Source organism: Thalassophryne amazonica, chromosome 8 (genome assembly GCF_902500255.1).
Source record: "Thalassophryne amazonica chromosome 8, fThaAma1.1, whole genome shotgun sequence".
Taxonomy (NCBI): domain Eukaryota; kingdom Metazoa; phylum Chordata; class Actinopteri; order Batrachoidiformes; family Batrachoididae; genus Thalassophryne; species Thalassophryne amazonica.
The window spans coordinates 90,539,187-90,554,013 of NC_047110.1; the positions used below are offsets into that span (position 1 = coordinate 90,539,187).

Genomic DNA, 14,827 nt, shown 5'->3' on the forward strand with positions numbered 1-14,827 from the left:
CAGAAATATATATACATTTTTTTACTGGCATGCAGAAATTTAATGAGAAATACATATATATATATATATATATATAGTCCTAAGAAATACATATTTAAATCTTGTACTGGACAACTTTATTACATTCAACTGGAAGAATATACAGTTTCATTGGCATGCAGAAATATATATACATTTTTTACTGGCATGCAGAAATTTAATGAGAAATACATTATATATATATATATATATATATTTATATATATATATATATATATATTTATATATATATATATTTAATCTTGTCCTGTTGCCATGGGACGCTGCCTACAATGTTGCAGTACTGTACGAGGTACATTCTAAGTTGTCTTGCCTGATGTGAAGCGTTGTGACTGCCCATCCAAGACTCTAGGGACAACAGTGCTGCTGTGGATTCTCGCCAAGGCCCGTTGACTACATTGTGGGTCTCTGGATCCTCCCTGTCCAGCATGTCATTCTGCAGGGCAGGATACCGTGTGTGCATGAGGTTGTGAAGAATACAACAGGCAAGCACGATGGACTCCAGCTTGTCGGGCTCTTGTAGCAGTGTGGTTAATAGACATCGGAATTTGAAAACACAGAATTACAAATTATCTTCTGGCTCCAACCATGTGTACATTGCATTTAGCTTCTCTATATGTGAACTTACCGGCTACTCAGCAAGCCGAAGGCATTCTCGACCACCCGCCGGGCCCTGGACAGCCTGTAGTTGTAGATCCTGTCTTCAATGGTGAGGTTTCTGCTAGGCACCGGCTTCATTAGCCATGTCTTCAGTTGAAATGCATCGTCACCCACAATGTAGTAACCCACAGGTCTGTCACCACCAGGCAGTGGAGAAGGAGGAGGTAGGCCAATGGATCCATCTTCCATGCACCGTTTCAGGTCTGTACCTTCAATGATACCACCATCTGACCCAGATCCTGAAGCACCAACGTCCAGGGCCAGGAACTTGTAGTCAGCATCGACCAATGCCATCAGGACTATGGAGTGGAACCCCTTGTAGTTGTAGAAGAGGGAGCCGCCATTCTTAGGGCACTTCATGGCAATGTGCTTTCCATCAATAGCTCCTATGCAGTGAGGTAGATTCCACTTGGATTCAAACCCTTGAGCTACCTGCAACCACGCTTCTGGAGTTGTAGGACAAGATACCAGTTTGCCGCTATACTCAGCTATGATGGCCTCACAGACTGGCTGGATGAATTTGCAGATGGTGGAGGCGTGCACTCGGACGTTATACATCAAGGACTTGTACGAGTCGCCTGTTGCCAGGAAGCGGATGGTGATGGCCAATTTGACTCCAGGTTCCAGTGCTTTCCTCCAGAAGGTGTCTTGCTTCTCTATCCTAGGTGTGATCCTCTGCAGAATTTCTTGGAACATTGCAGGCTCCATTTGCATAAAGTTCTTGAATGCTGCAGGATCTTCCAGCTCAAGCTCCTTCATCAAACTGTCATAATGTCCCTGGTCCACACTTCTTGCCAGCCAAGTTTTGACCCACCATCTCCTCTGCCTTCTCCTCTACGTCCTCCTCCTCCTCTTCTCAGCTGCTGCCTGCCTAAGCTGGATTAGCTCTCTGTATAATTCTAGGATCTGGAGTACACCTCAACCAAGTTCCAGCATGGTGCCTGTTGCCTCATGCAAGGCCTCAGCTTCATCAATGCCCATGAGCATGTCCATGTCGAAGTTTTCTTGGTCAAAGAAGTCCATGGTGCTCCTTTTACAGCTCTGCTAGCAACTCCAGAATGTTGAAAATGTGTGCAGAACCAGCCTATTATACTGGATACTCTGGGGGTGGTGCCTAATATGCAAATGATCCTGAAGTAACGCAGAATTTACCCTGTTTGCCTGGGTAAAAACCTGGGCATTAACCAGCGGTACACAGGGCAGTATTGGCGGCAGCAGAATACCGCCATTCTCACCCGTGTCTTAACCTGAAATTGTAAGGGATAGAACTGGGTATTAACCCCCGTTGCCTGACGTGTGCCGGATGCTACGGCGTCAAAACATCGCTTTATTCGGCGGATTTAGCGGCGTTTTATCCGACTATTTGCGGATAGTACGGCGGTCAAAATGCCGGCAAAGTGCTCCACCCCTTTCCACTGTGAAAACAGCCGGAACTACCGCGAACTTCGGTCTACGTACTACTCGCCAACTAAACCATCTATGTGTAAACGAGGCTTAATCCTCTGACCAGGCTCATACGTTGGTGCAAAAGACTTCTTCCGGTAAGCAGCAAACTTATAGGCCAGTGAGGATTGTAGCAGAGCTCTTCTTGCCCGCTCCCAGGTTAGTCCGCAGCGGAGAATGAGTCATAGTGCGGATGGAACTGGCGAGCTGGGAACTATGGGTGGAAACAAAGAAGATTGATGACCAAAAACAACATGAAAACGAGAAAAACTAGTGGATACAGATGGTATGTGGTTATCAATCAATCAATTCAATCAATTGTTTTTTATATAGCGCCAAATCACAACAAACAGTTGCCCCAAGGCGCTTCACATTGCAAGGCAAGGCCATACAATAATTATGTAAAATCCCAACGGTCAAAACGACCCCCTGTGAGCAAGCACTTGGCTACAGTGGGAAGGAAAAACTCCCTTTTAACAGGAAGAAACCTCCAGCAGAACCAGGCTCAGGGAGGGGCAGTCTTCTGCTGGGACTGGTTGGGGCTGAGGGAGAGAACCAGGAAAAAGACATGCTGTGGAGGGGAGCAGAGATCAATCACTAATGATTAAATGCAGAGTGGTGCATACAGAGCCAAAAAGAGAAAGAAACAGTGCATCATGGGAACCCCCCAGCAGTCTACGTCTATAGCAGCATAACTAAGGGATGGTTCAGGGTCACCCGATCCAGCCCTAACTATAAGCTTTAGCAAAAAGGAAAGTTTTAAGCCTAATCTTAAAAGTAGAGAGGGTGTCTGTCTCCCTGATCTGAATTGGGAGCTGGTTCCACAGGAGAGGAGCCTGAAAGCTGAAGGCTCTGCCTCCCAATCTACTCTTACAAACCCTAGGAACTACAAGTAAGCCTGCAGTCTGAGAGCGAAGCGCTCTATTGGGGTGATATGTTACTACGAGGTCCCTAAGATAAGATGGGACCTGATTATTCAAAACCTTATAAGTAAGAAGAAGAATTTTAAATTCTATTCTAGAATTAACAGGAAGCCAATGAAGAGAGGCCAATATGGGTGAGATATGCTCTCTCCTTCTAGTCCCCGTCAGTAGTCTAGCTGCAGCATTTTGAATTAACTGAAGGCTTTTTAGGGAACTTTTAGGACAACCTGATAATAATGAATTACAATAGTCCAGCCTAGAGGAAATAAATGCATGAATTAGTTTTTCAGCATCACTCTGAGACAAGACCTTTCTAATTTTAGAGATATTGCGTAAATGCAAAAAATCAGTCCTACATATTTGTTTAATATGCGCTTTGAATGACATATCCTGATCAAAAATGACTCCAAGATTTCTCACAGTATTACTACAGGCCAGGGCAATGCCATCCAGAGTAAGGATCTGGTTAGACACCATGTTTCTAAGATTTGTGGGGCCAAGTACAATAACTTCAGTTTTATCTGAGTTTAAAAGCAGGAATTAGGGCTCATCCATGTCTTTATGTCTGTAAGACAATCCTGCAGTTTAGCTAATTGGTGTGTGTCCTCTGGCTTCATGGATAGATAAAGCTGGGTATCATCTGCGTAACAATTAAAATTTAAGCAATACCGTCTAATAATACTACCTAAGGGAAGCATGTATAAAGTGAATAAAATTGGTCCTAGCACAGAACCTTGCGGAACTCCATAATTAACCCTAGTCTATGAAGAAGATTCCCCATGTACATGAACAAATTGTAATCTATTAGACAAATATGATTCAAACCACCGCAGCGCAGTGCCTTTAATACCTATGGCATGCTCTAATCTCTGTAATAAAATTTTATGGTCAACAGTATCAAAAGCAGCACTGAGGTCTAACAGAACAAGCACAGAGATGAGTCCACTGTCCGAGGCCATAAGAAGATCATTTGTAACCTTCACTAATGCTGTTTCTGTACTATGATGAATTCTAAAACCTGACTGAAACTCTTCAAATAGACCATTCCTCTGCAGATGATCAGTTAGCTGTTTTACAACCACCCTTTCAAGAATTTTTGAGAGAAAAGGAAGGTTGGAGATTGGCCTATAATTAGCTAAGATAGCTGGGTCAAGTGATGGCTTTTTAAGTAATGGTTTAATTACTGCCACCTTAAAAGCCTGTGGTACATAGCCAACTAACAAAGATAGATTGATCATATTTAAGATCGAAGCATTAAATAATGGTAGGGCTTCCTTGAGCAGCCTGGTAGGAATGGGGTCTAATAAACATGTTGATGGTTTGGATGAAGTAACTAATGAAAATAACTCAGAACAATCGGAGAGAATGAGTCTAACCAAATACCGGCTGTTGTGTGGGCCGCTGAAGAGGAGGTACTGCTGGCCCACCACCACCAGAGGGCACCCTGCCTGGAGTGCGGGCTCCAGGCACCAGAGAGCGCTGCCGCCTCACAGGAGCAGCCGGGGTGACAGCTGACACTCATCACCTATGACAGCTGTCACCACTCATCTGATCAGCATCGGTATATCAGCAAGACGTCATCTCCACCTCTTTGCCGAGATATCGCTTTACCAGGAAGGTAACGTTCTCAGCTGATTGTGAGATTTTTTCGACAGTAACCTTTTGTGTATCGTATAGCAGACTCTTTTTCCAACGAGAGGTGGAGGTGGTTTTCCTGCCTTGTGGATTGCTGGGTGCATACGCGCCCACATTTAATTGTTTTTTTGTTCCTCGCCAGCAGTACCAGGTCCGACACGCAGAGGCAGTGGCCACCTGGGAGTTCGGGACTTGGCGGCTCCAGTATTCCCGGGGTCTGGTGGCGGAGGAAATCATGTGGTTCCGGTTCTGCTTTGGACAGACGTCTTCTATCTTCGAGCCTGCCCACACGACACCTTTTGTGATTTGACTTTTTGTCTATTGTTGTAATCTGTTGTGTTTGTTGTGCCCTTTCACAACAGTAAAGTGTATTTGACTTCCTCCATTGTCCGTTCATTTGCGCCCCCTGTTGTGGGTCCGTGTACCTACACTTTCCCAACAACTGGCATCACTGAAAGCAGCCAAAGATAACGATACGTCTTTGGGATGGTTATGAGTAATTTTTTCTCTAATAGTTAAAATTTTGTTAGCAAAGAAAGTCATGAAGTCATTACTAGTTAAAGTTAATGGAATACTCAGCTCAATAGAGCTCTGACTCTTTGTCAGCCTGGCTACAGTGCTGAAAAGAAACCTGGGGTTGTTCTTATTTTCTTCAATTAGTGATGAGCAGAAAGATGTCCTAGCTTTACGGAGGGCTTTTTATAGAGCAACAGACTCTTTTTCCAGGCTAAGTGAAGATCTTCTAAATTAGTGAGACGCCATTTCCTCTCCAACTTACGGGGTATCTGCTTTAAGCTACGAGTTTGTGAGTTATACCACGGAGTCAGGCACTTCTGATTTAAAGCTCTCTTTTTCAGAGGAGCTACAGCATCCAAAGTTGTCTTCAATGAGGATGTAAAACTATTGACGAGATACTCTATCTCACTTACAGAGTTTAGGTAGCTACTCTGCACTGTGTTGGTATATGGCATTAGAGAACATAAAGAAGGAATCATATCCTTAAACCTAGTTACAGCGCTTTCTGAAAGACTTCTAGTGTAATGAAACTTATTCCCCACTGCTGGGTAGTCCATCAGAGTAAATGTAAATGTTATTAAGAAATGATCAGACAGCAGGGAGTTTTCAGGGAATACTGTTAAGTCTTCTATTTCCATACCATAAGTCAGAACAAGATCTAAGATATGATTAAAGTGGTGGGTGGACTCATTTACTTTTTGAGCAAAGCCAATAGAGTCTAATAATAGATTAAATGCAGTGTTGAGGCTGTCATTCTCAGCATCTGTGTGGATGTTAAAATCGCCCACTATAATTATCTTATCTGAGCTAAGCACTAAGTCAGACAAAAGGTCTGAAAATTCACAGAGAAACTCACAGTAACGACCAGGTGGATGATAGATAATAACAAATAAAACTGGTTTTTGGGACTTCCAATTTGGATGGACAAGACTAAGAGTCAAGCTTTCAAATGAATTAAAGCTCTGTCTGGGTTTTTGATTAATTAATAAGCTGGAATGGAAGATTGCTGCTAATCCTCCGCCCCGGCCTGACAGTTAGTGTGACTCGGGGGTGTTGACTCATTTAAACTAACATATTCATCCTGCTGTAACCAGGTTTCTGTAAGGCAGAATAAATCAATATGTTGATCAATTATTATATCATTTACCAACAGGGACTTAGAAGAGAGAGACCTAATGTTTAATAGACCACATTTAACTGTTTTAGTCTGTGGTGCAGTTGAAGGTGCTATATTATTTTTTCTTTTTGAATTTTTATGCTTAAATAGATTTTTGCTGGTTATTGGTGGTCTGGGAGCAGACACCATCTCTACGGGGATGGGGTAGTGAGGGGATGGCAGGGGGAGAGAAGCTGCAGAGAGGAGTGTAAGACTACAACTCTGCTTCCTGGTCCCAACCTGGATAGTCACGGTTTGGAGGAATTTAAGAAAATTGGCCAGATTTCTAGAAATGAGAGCTGCTCCATCCAAAGTGGGATGGGTGCCGTCTCTCCTAACAAGACCAGGTTTTCCGCAGAAGCTTTGCCAATTATCTATGAAGCCCACCTCATTTTTTGGACACCACTCAGACAGCCAGCAATTCAGGGAGAACATGCGGCTAAACATGTCACTCCCGGTCCGGTTGGGGAGGGGCCCAGAGAAAACTACAGAGTCCGACATTGTTTTTGCAAAGTTACACACCGATTTAATGTTAATTTTAGTGACCTCCGATTGGCGTAACCGGGTGTCATTACTGCCGACGTGAATTACAATCTTACCAAATTTACGCTTAGCCTTAGCCAGCAGTTTCAAATTTCCTTCAATGTCGCCTGCTCTGGCCCCCGGAAGACAATTGACTATGGTTGCTGGTGTCGCTAACTTCACATTTCTCAAAACAGAGTCGCCAATAACCAGAGTTTGATCCTCGGCGGGTGTGTCGCTGAGTGGGGAAAAACGGTTAGAAATGTGAACGGGTTGGCGGTGTACACCGGGGCTTCTGTTTAGAAGTACGCTTCCTCCTCACAGTCACCCAGTCGGCCTGCTTTCCCGGCTGCTCGGGATCTGCCAGGGGGGAACTAACGGCGGCTAAGCTACCTTGGTCCGCACCGACTACAGGGGCCTGGCTAGCTGTAGAATTTTCCACGGTGCGGAGCCGAGTCTCCAATTCGCCCAGCCTGGCCTCCAAAGCTACGAATAAGCTACACTTATTACAAGTACCATTACTGCTAAAGGAGGCCGAGGAATAACTAAACATTTCACACCCAGAGCAGAAAAGTGCGGGAGAGACAGGAGAAGCCGCCATGCTAAATCGGCTAAGAGCTAGTAGCTGTGCTAAGCTAGCGGATTCCTAAAAACACGCAAAGTGAATAATGTGTAAATAATTTAGAGGTGATTCAGCAGAAGGAGTGCTTTAGTTAAGGCACGTAAAGATTACACTGGGAAACAAATCGTAATCTAGATAACTAGATCAATCTAACTGCGCAGATTAAACAGCTAACAGATACAGAAAAACACCGCTGTGCTCCGGAACAGGAAGTGATACAATACCGCAGTGAGAGACAACCACCAGTTATGTGCAAGTTCAATCCAAAACAGTTGTGATGACCATGAGGCAGGATGCTGCGAAGCAAGAATATGGAGTTCTTGATTGTGGCATTCTGTTTCACCATTGGCTTGTGGATGGTAGCCCGAGGATAAGCTGGCAGTGGCCCCGAAGAGGCGGCAGAACTCCCTCCAGAAATTAGAAACAAACTGGGGACCCTGGTCAGACATGATATCCTGGGGAAAACCATTAAGTTTAAATACCTGGGAGAGCATTACCTCGGCTGTTTCTTTCGCTGAGGGCAGTTTAGGCAGAGGAACAAAGGGAGCCATAGCCTTGACAAGCTATCTTCAACAGTTAATATGACAGTATTGTCCTTGGAGGACGGAAGTCTAGTTACGACATCCAACGTAATGTGAGACCAAGGATGAGTTGGTACAGGCAATGGCATTAAGTGACCTGCAGGCGGACGGTTAGATGACTTGTGAGTCGCACACACTTGACAAGCATTGACATACTTGGTTATATCTTTCAACAGTTTGGGCCACCAAAATCTCTGCTGAATTACAAACATAGTTTTCTTAATACCTCAGTGGCAAGAGAAGCGGCTGTCATGTCCCCATTTGATCACATCTCCCCTGAGAGCAGCTGGGACAAAAAGCTTGCCATTAGGACAACCAGGAGGAACCGGAGCATCACTTGCAGCAGACTGGACGTTTGACTCTAAATTCCCAGGGTAAAGCAGAAACAAAACAGGATGCTGACAGAATAGTTTCCAGATCAGGCTGTGCACTAACCAGATCGCCCTGACGGGATAACGTGCCTGGTTTGCCGTTTTTGGAGTCCAGCCGATATGAGAGTACAAAATTGAAACAGCTGAAAAAGATAGCCCGCCTAGCCTGACGAGCATTGAGACGTTTGGTGGTTCATAGGTACTCAAGATTTTTGTGGTCTGTATATACCAGAAATGGCATCTGTGCCCTCTCCAACTAGTGGTGCCACTCCTCCACTTTGACCTCCAACAGTTCTTGGCCCCTGATGCTGTAGTTACGCTCACCTGCAGTCAACTTTTTTGACAGATAGGTGCACAGATGCAGTCTATTGTCAGAGGGATTATGTTACAAAAGGACCGCACCCACACCAGTGTCAGAAGCATCAACCTCAACCACGAACTGTCGGGCGGGGTCAGGGAAGGGCAGAACAAGGGCCACAGTAAAGCACTTCTTTCGGCCCCAAAAAGCCTCGTCACACCCTGGAGCCCAGACAAATGGCCAGAGAGACGACGTGACCTCATGTAACGGAGCTGCAATCATATTGAAGTTGCGTATGAATTTACAATGGAAATTGGCAAAGCCCAGGAATCTCTGAACCTCCTTCCATGAGGAAGGAACAGTCCAGTCACACACTGCCGCAACCTTATCATGGTCCATCTTTATCTCTTGCTCTGTTATCACAAATCCCAGAAACGATACTGTAGGCTTGTGAAACTCACATCTTTTGGCTTTTATGAAAAGGTTATGGTGCAGAGACTGTAGAACAGTGCAAATGTGGACAGTGTGGGTTTCTAGGTCAGGAGAGAAGATAAGGATGTCATCCAGGTACACAAAAACAATTTATTACGGTATTCCCGCAAAACGTCATTCACTAAAATTTGGAAAACTGCCGGGGCATTGTTGAGGCCAAATTGAATAACTAAGTACTTGTAGTGTCCTGAAGGGGTGTTAAAAGTGGTTTTCCATTCATCTCCTTGTTTAATCCTGACTAAATGGTAAGCGTTGCGAAGACTGAGTTTGGTGAATATTTTGGCTCCTTCTAATAACTCAAATGCTGAGGAGATGAGTGGCAGTGGATAACGGTTCTTAACTGTAATATCATTAATATCACTATAATCTATGCAAGGACAAAGTGACTTATCCTTCTTCTCAACGAAAAAGAACCCTGCCCCTGCAGGCAACGACGAGGGTTGAATCAAACCTGCCACTAATGATTCTTGGATGTACAGGTGCCAACAGTGAAAAGAGCTTTCCCTGAGGTGGGCTTGCCCCAGGGAGGAGCTCGATGGTGTAATCATATTCCCGGTGAGGCGGTAACAATTTAGCTTTGCTTTTGCTAAGGGCCCCTTCACACAGTGCGAATGAAGTACAACTCAGGGTGACTCACGGCAAAACAGCTCGTATGATTGAACCACGAAACATTGCACTGACGGGCAGGTGTGCACAATGCCAGTGTGACAGTTTGTGCACTCGGGAACACACTGCCAGCAGCTGCACGATGTGTAACCATATCATGCAACTGCTGTGAAGAAAAACTCAATTTAAAAAATACATGCTGCGACAGTTTTGTGCACATGGGAACACAGCAGCTGCAGAAAATAAAAATAAAAAAAAATGACATGCCACCCACGGGACTCAAACCCACGCCTTCCAAAAGCTTGGATTGCCGGTCCAAAACTTTACCACTGAGCCACAATCACAGTTTTGTGAAAGTTGTCTGGTATGAGGAAGGAGATGGATGTATTTAAAATGAAATAAACCCATAGACCATATAAAAATGCCGCATTTATCAAGCGGGCAATACAAATATGAGCAGTCTGTTCCTCTGTAGATGACCCATGGTCACAGACATACACTCATAAAGGGGCCATTAAATAACCCTGGTTAAATAAAAATAAAAAAAACACCATGGGATTCAAACCCACATGCTTTGATTACCAGATGAAAACTTTACCACTGAACTACAATCACTGTCTTGTAAAAGGAATGTGAAATGGGTAAAAATCAACAAAAAAAAAAAAAGCGCTGTGATAATTGACCAAACATTGTTTGGTAGGGCGAATTTCTGCTGAAAGTGGTGTATTTGTCATATTGTTGGCTTGTCCTGGTCATGCGGCGTGCTGCTCACACCCCTCATGGCCCAATACGCATGTCCTGTCAGACGTGACAATCAGATCGCCTGCTGTGTGTCCAAACGGACTGATGACCCATTTCTCCTCCCATCACAAAAGCAATATATGTTTTTATGTATTTCCACACAAGCACGCACATGCGTGTGTCCATTAAAACACAGGACATGTGCTGCAGCTGTGATGTCCAGAACCTGAGATGTCTCAACAGCTGTGGGCAGCCAGCCACACCCCCTGTCCTGTCAGCGCACAGACCAAGATGTCACTCTGTGATCAGATGAGAGATGCCTCACCTGCGCGTGGGGGGGGAGACGACCACACGCACCATGTGTTGTGGGGGGGAGCGCACGAAACACATGCACACATGTTGTGGAGGGAGCTGACACTGGCATACCACAATTTCACAGTTGTGGGGCACTTAGACAAATTTCACATCCACCTCAACCGTGCTCATCTGCTGACTGTTTTTGTGATGATAGTGCGAATGGCCACACATTTTCTAAGTGCCATGCGAGCGGTGTTAGATGTCTGTGCGTGTCAGCTGGAATTTGTCTGACACCTGCCGCGAGAGGGTTCGATGGGCTCGCACAGCGCACACTCTGTCTTTCAGCCGCTGGTGTGTGCAAATAGTTGTAGTAACAGGTGCAAATCGACCAAATTCGTACTACGTGTGAAGGGGCCCAAAAGACAGGTGCCAGATCATGGTAGCATTGCACCCCACAAGATCCGGGTTTGAATTTGGCTGAGAACGAACAGGTTTTGACAGACAGCAATCTTTACAGGCTGGTCCCCAAGAAACAATTTCACGTTTAGACCAATTAAAACTGGGACCGTGTTGTTGCAGCCAGGGGTTCCCCAAAATTGTTGGGTGAGTCATATTGTCAAATACATGAAAAGTGATCAATTCCGAGTGGTTTCCTGATACAATCATTCTTAGTAATGCAACTCAAATCATTACCATCCTCAGCACATACCACCAGAGGGTGCGAGAGCTTAAACAGCATAAGGTGCAGGGATCTGGCAGTAGAGGACAGCATCAAGTTAGCATCAGAACCGGAATCAACAAAAGCTGACACAGAAACTGACAAATAATCACAGATTAATTTAACCGGAATTAAGTTTTGTGCTGAGGATGGAATAATAGAGTTTTGACTCATCCGTAATTCAGATTTTGGCTACATGATAGCTCCCCTGGCCTGACAACTGGCAATCAAGTGTCCAGAGTGTCCACAGTAGAAGTAGAGTCTGTCCTCTCGGCGGCGCCATCTCTCGGCTGATGACAGACGGGTGCGACCCAGTTGCATGGGCTCCTCGGCACAGTGATGTGGAGATTCAGCTACAACGTGACTGGAGGAAAATTCTCTGGTCTGTTGAGACAAAAACTGAACTCTTTGGCATGAATACCAGGTGTCATATTTGGAGGAATCCAGGCACCATCCCTACAGTAAAGCATGGTAGTGGCAACATCATGCTGTGGGGATGTTTTTCAGCGGCAGGAACTGGGAGACTAGTCAGAATTGAGGGAAAGATGAACACAGCAATGTACAAAGACATCCAGGATGAAAACCTGGTGGCAATTCATCTTTCAGCAGTACAATGACCCTAAACACATAGAGAAGATATCAAAGGAGTGGGTTCAGGACAACTCTGTGAATGTCCTTGAGTGGCCCAGCAAGAGCCCAGACCTGAATCTTACGCGTAGTCAAGGGTGGGCCCGGATGGGGCTGGGCCCGCCCACTTGTCAGCCAGGCCCACCCCATCCAATGAGAAGGCTGAGTCGACATTCGACAGTCACCTGTCGTTGCCTCATTGTATTCCTATGATATGGTATTGCATTAGCACTGAGTGACAATTAATACATTTTGTCAAAAAAATCTGGTTCATCTTCTGTGATTTTTATTAATTCATTTTCAGAGTACAGTGGTCCCTCACGATAACGCAGTTCACGTTTCGTGGCCTCGCAGTTTCGCTGATTTTTTTAGTGCAATTTTGCATGCATTTTTTTTTAAACGGCGCATTGTGTTCTGCGTCCTTATCAGGCGGGCCGTTCACGGCACCGGTCGGCATCACCGCGATTGCTCTCACTGCCTCCGATGCGCTTTCTACAGGCTCAGTAAATGCAGCTGCAGGCCACCTCCTCCTGTCTGCTGTGCGGAATTGCGCCAATTCTGGCAACAGGTCCAGAGATACGCTCGCTGTTTTGATCCGGATGTTGGGCGCAGACGCAGAGCTCCGTGGCCACTGAGAGAGGACTTGGATTCTTTGCGGGTCCCGCATCCGTACCTCCAGAGGCAGTGAGCGAAGGGAGAGCACGCGCATTGTGTTCTGTGTGTCCGTTTATAATCTTCTCGCACAGAAGAAAAAAGAGAGTGTTGACACAGGAGAGAAAAGTGATAAAATGTTAATGCCTGTTTGAGAAAAGTGTGTAGTGAGGGGTTTTACAGCCTTAAAACATCTATAATAATTGTAAAAAATAGCGCTGACTACTTCACGGATTTTGTTTATCGCGGGTTATTTTTTAACATAACTCCCACGATAAACGAGGGACCACATTTTTCCTCAAATAAATAGTCTTCTGCGGGCCTCCATCACAATGCCAATAACAACATGCACCATCGAACGGCTGTTTTCTACTGTTAATGGGATAAAAACATCCACCAGAACATCCATGTTCACTCACAGACTGAATGCACTCTCCCTTGAAAGAAAACTGAGTGAATCGTTGGACTGTGATGACGTGATAAGAGAGTTCAACAAAAACCCCGTCGTCTCCTGCTGGAGCATTAAAAGGATTCATCAAGTGTAAGTGTGAGACCATTAATTACTTTTTCTTCTAAATAGGCCTAATTGTTATTATTATATTGCAACTGCCACAAATCATGTTGGTGTCCGTTCTGATGGTTTTTAATTTGGCCGCCGAGCCAACCTGTTTTCATGTTGCGGATATATTTTGAATTTTTTTTTTAAAGGACTTTACATGACTAAGCATTGCGTTGCTGCTTGCATTGTCCATGGGGTGCTTGTGTCTGACACTTTGCGTCTGTATAACTGTGCACACAGCGTCTGTGCAGTTGGCTGAGATGTGTTCATCATTAAACTTGGAATTCATTTTTGAAACAATGCCTTATTTAAATACCTATTGACGTTTTGGGTTTAGGCCGAGCCAAGTAGGCTACCAGACTTGCACTGAATGTGTGTGTGTGTGTGTGTGTGTGTGTGTGTGTGTGTGTGTGTGTGTGTGTGTGTGTGTGTGTGTGTGTGTGTGTGTGTGGGGCACTGCACTGCAGCTTGCATTATCCATGAAGAGTACTTGTGTCTGACGTGTCGCGTCTGTGTGCTCACTTTGCCAGTGCTGTAGGCTAAGTGATAACGTTGCTTGCGATGTCCAAACAAGGCACACTTTTTCAAACGGTGTATTATAATACCTACACCTTACCTACAACCCCAAAGGTTGGGCCCGTCTGATTTTTTCTGGGCCCACCCATTTTGTGATTTCTGCCTACGCCCCTGACCTGAATCCAATTGAACATCTCTGGAGTGATCTGAAAATGACCGACGCTGCACCGACGCTCCGCATCCAACCTAATGGAGCTTGAGAGGTGTTGCAAAGAGGAATGGGCAAAATGCCTAAAGATAGGTGTGCCAAGCTTGTGACATCATATTCAAGAAGATTTGAGGCTGTAATTGATGCCAAAGGTACATCAACAAAGTATTGAGCAAAGGGTGTGAATACTTACGTGCATGTGATTTCCTAGGTTTTTTTAAAATACATTTTTAAACATTTCAAAAACTTTTTCATGTTATTATGGGGTGTTGTGAGAAGAATGGAAAGAATGAATTTACTCCATTGTGGAATAATGTTATTACATCATATAATGTGGAAAAAGTGAAGCACTGAGAATATTTTCCAGATGCACTGTAGCCTGATCCTGTTTAAAGACATCTACTTCTTGAAAAGTGACAGTCAGGGAAGTGGGAAAACGTAAGTTCATGCCAAGCTGTCCAGCTGAAACTGCCTTGCAGTTTTTTTTAACGAATTAGAATAAAATTCTCATGCTTTTATTAAAGCAATGTAAATAAACCTGTATGTACTTTCTATCGTGCTGCACTTTTTCTACCATCCTGACAATATGACTGCACTGATACAAAACTAAGCAGCAACTTTGTGTAATTTATATCTTTCATAATTA

General features: G+C 44.6%; 1 protein-coding gene across 1 annotated transcript; it reads right to left on the reverse strand.

The window, feature by feature from the left end:
- Positions 1–663: 663 nt before the first annotated feature.
- On the reverse strand, positions 664–1,458 carry LOC117514954 (protein ALP1-like). Its single transcript, XM_034175520.1, has one exon. The coding sequence runs from the start codon at positions 1,456–1,458 to the stop codon at positions 664–666; it is 795 nt and encodes a 264-aa protein (XP_034031411.1).
- Positions 1,459–14,827: the final 13,369 nt, after the last annotated feature.

Excerpts from the sequence above, each read along its gene's own strand:
- LOC117514954 (XM_034175520.1), bottom strand. The coding sequence starts at position 1,458 with ATGAAGGAGCTTGAGCTGGAAGATCCTGCAGCATTCAAGAACTTTATG.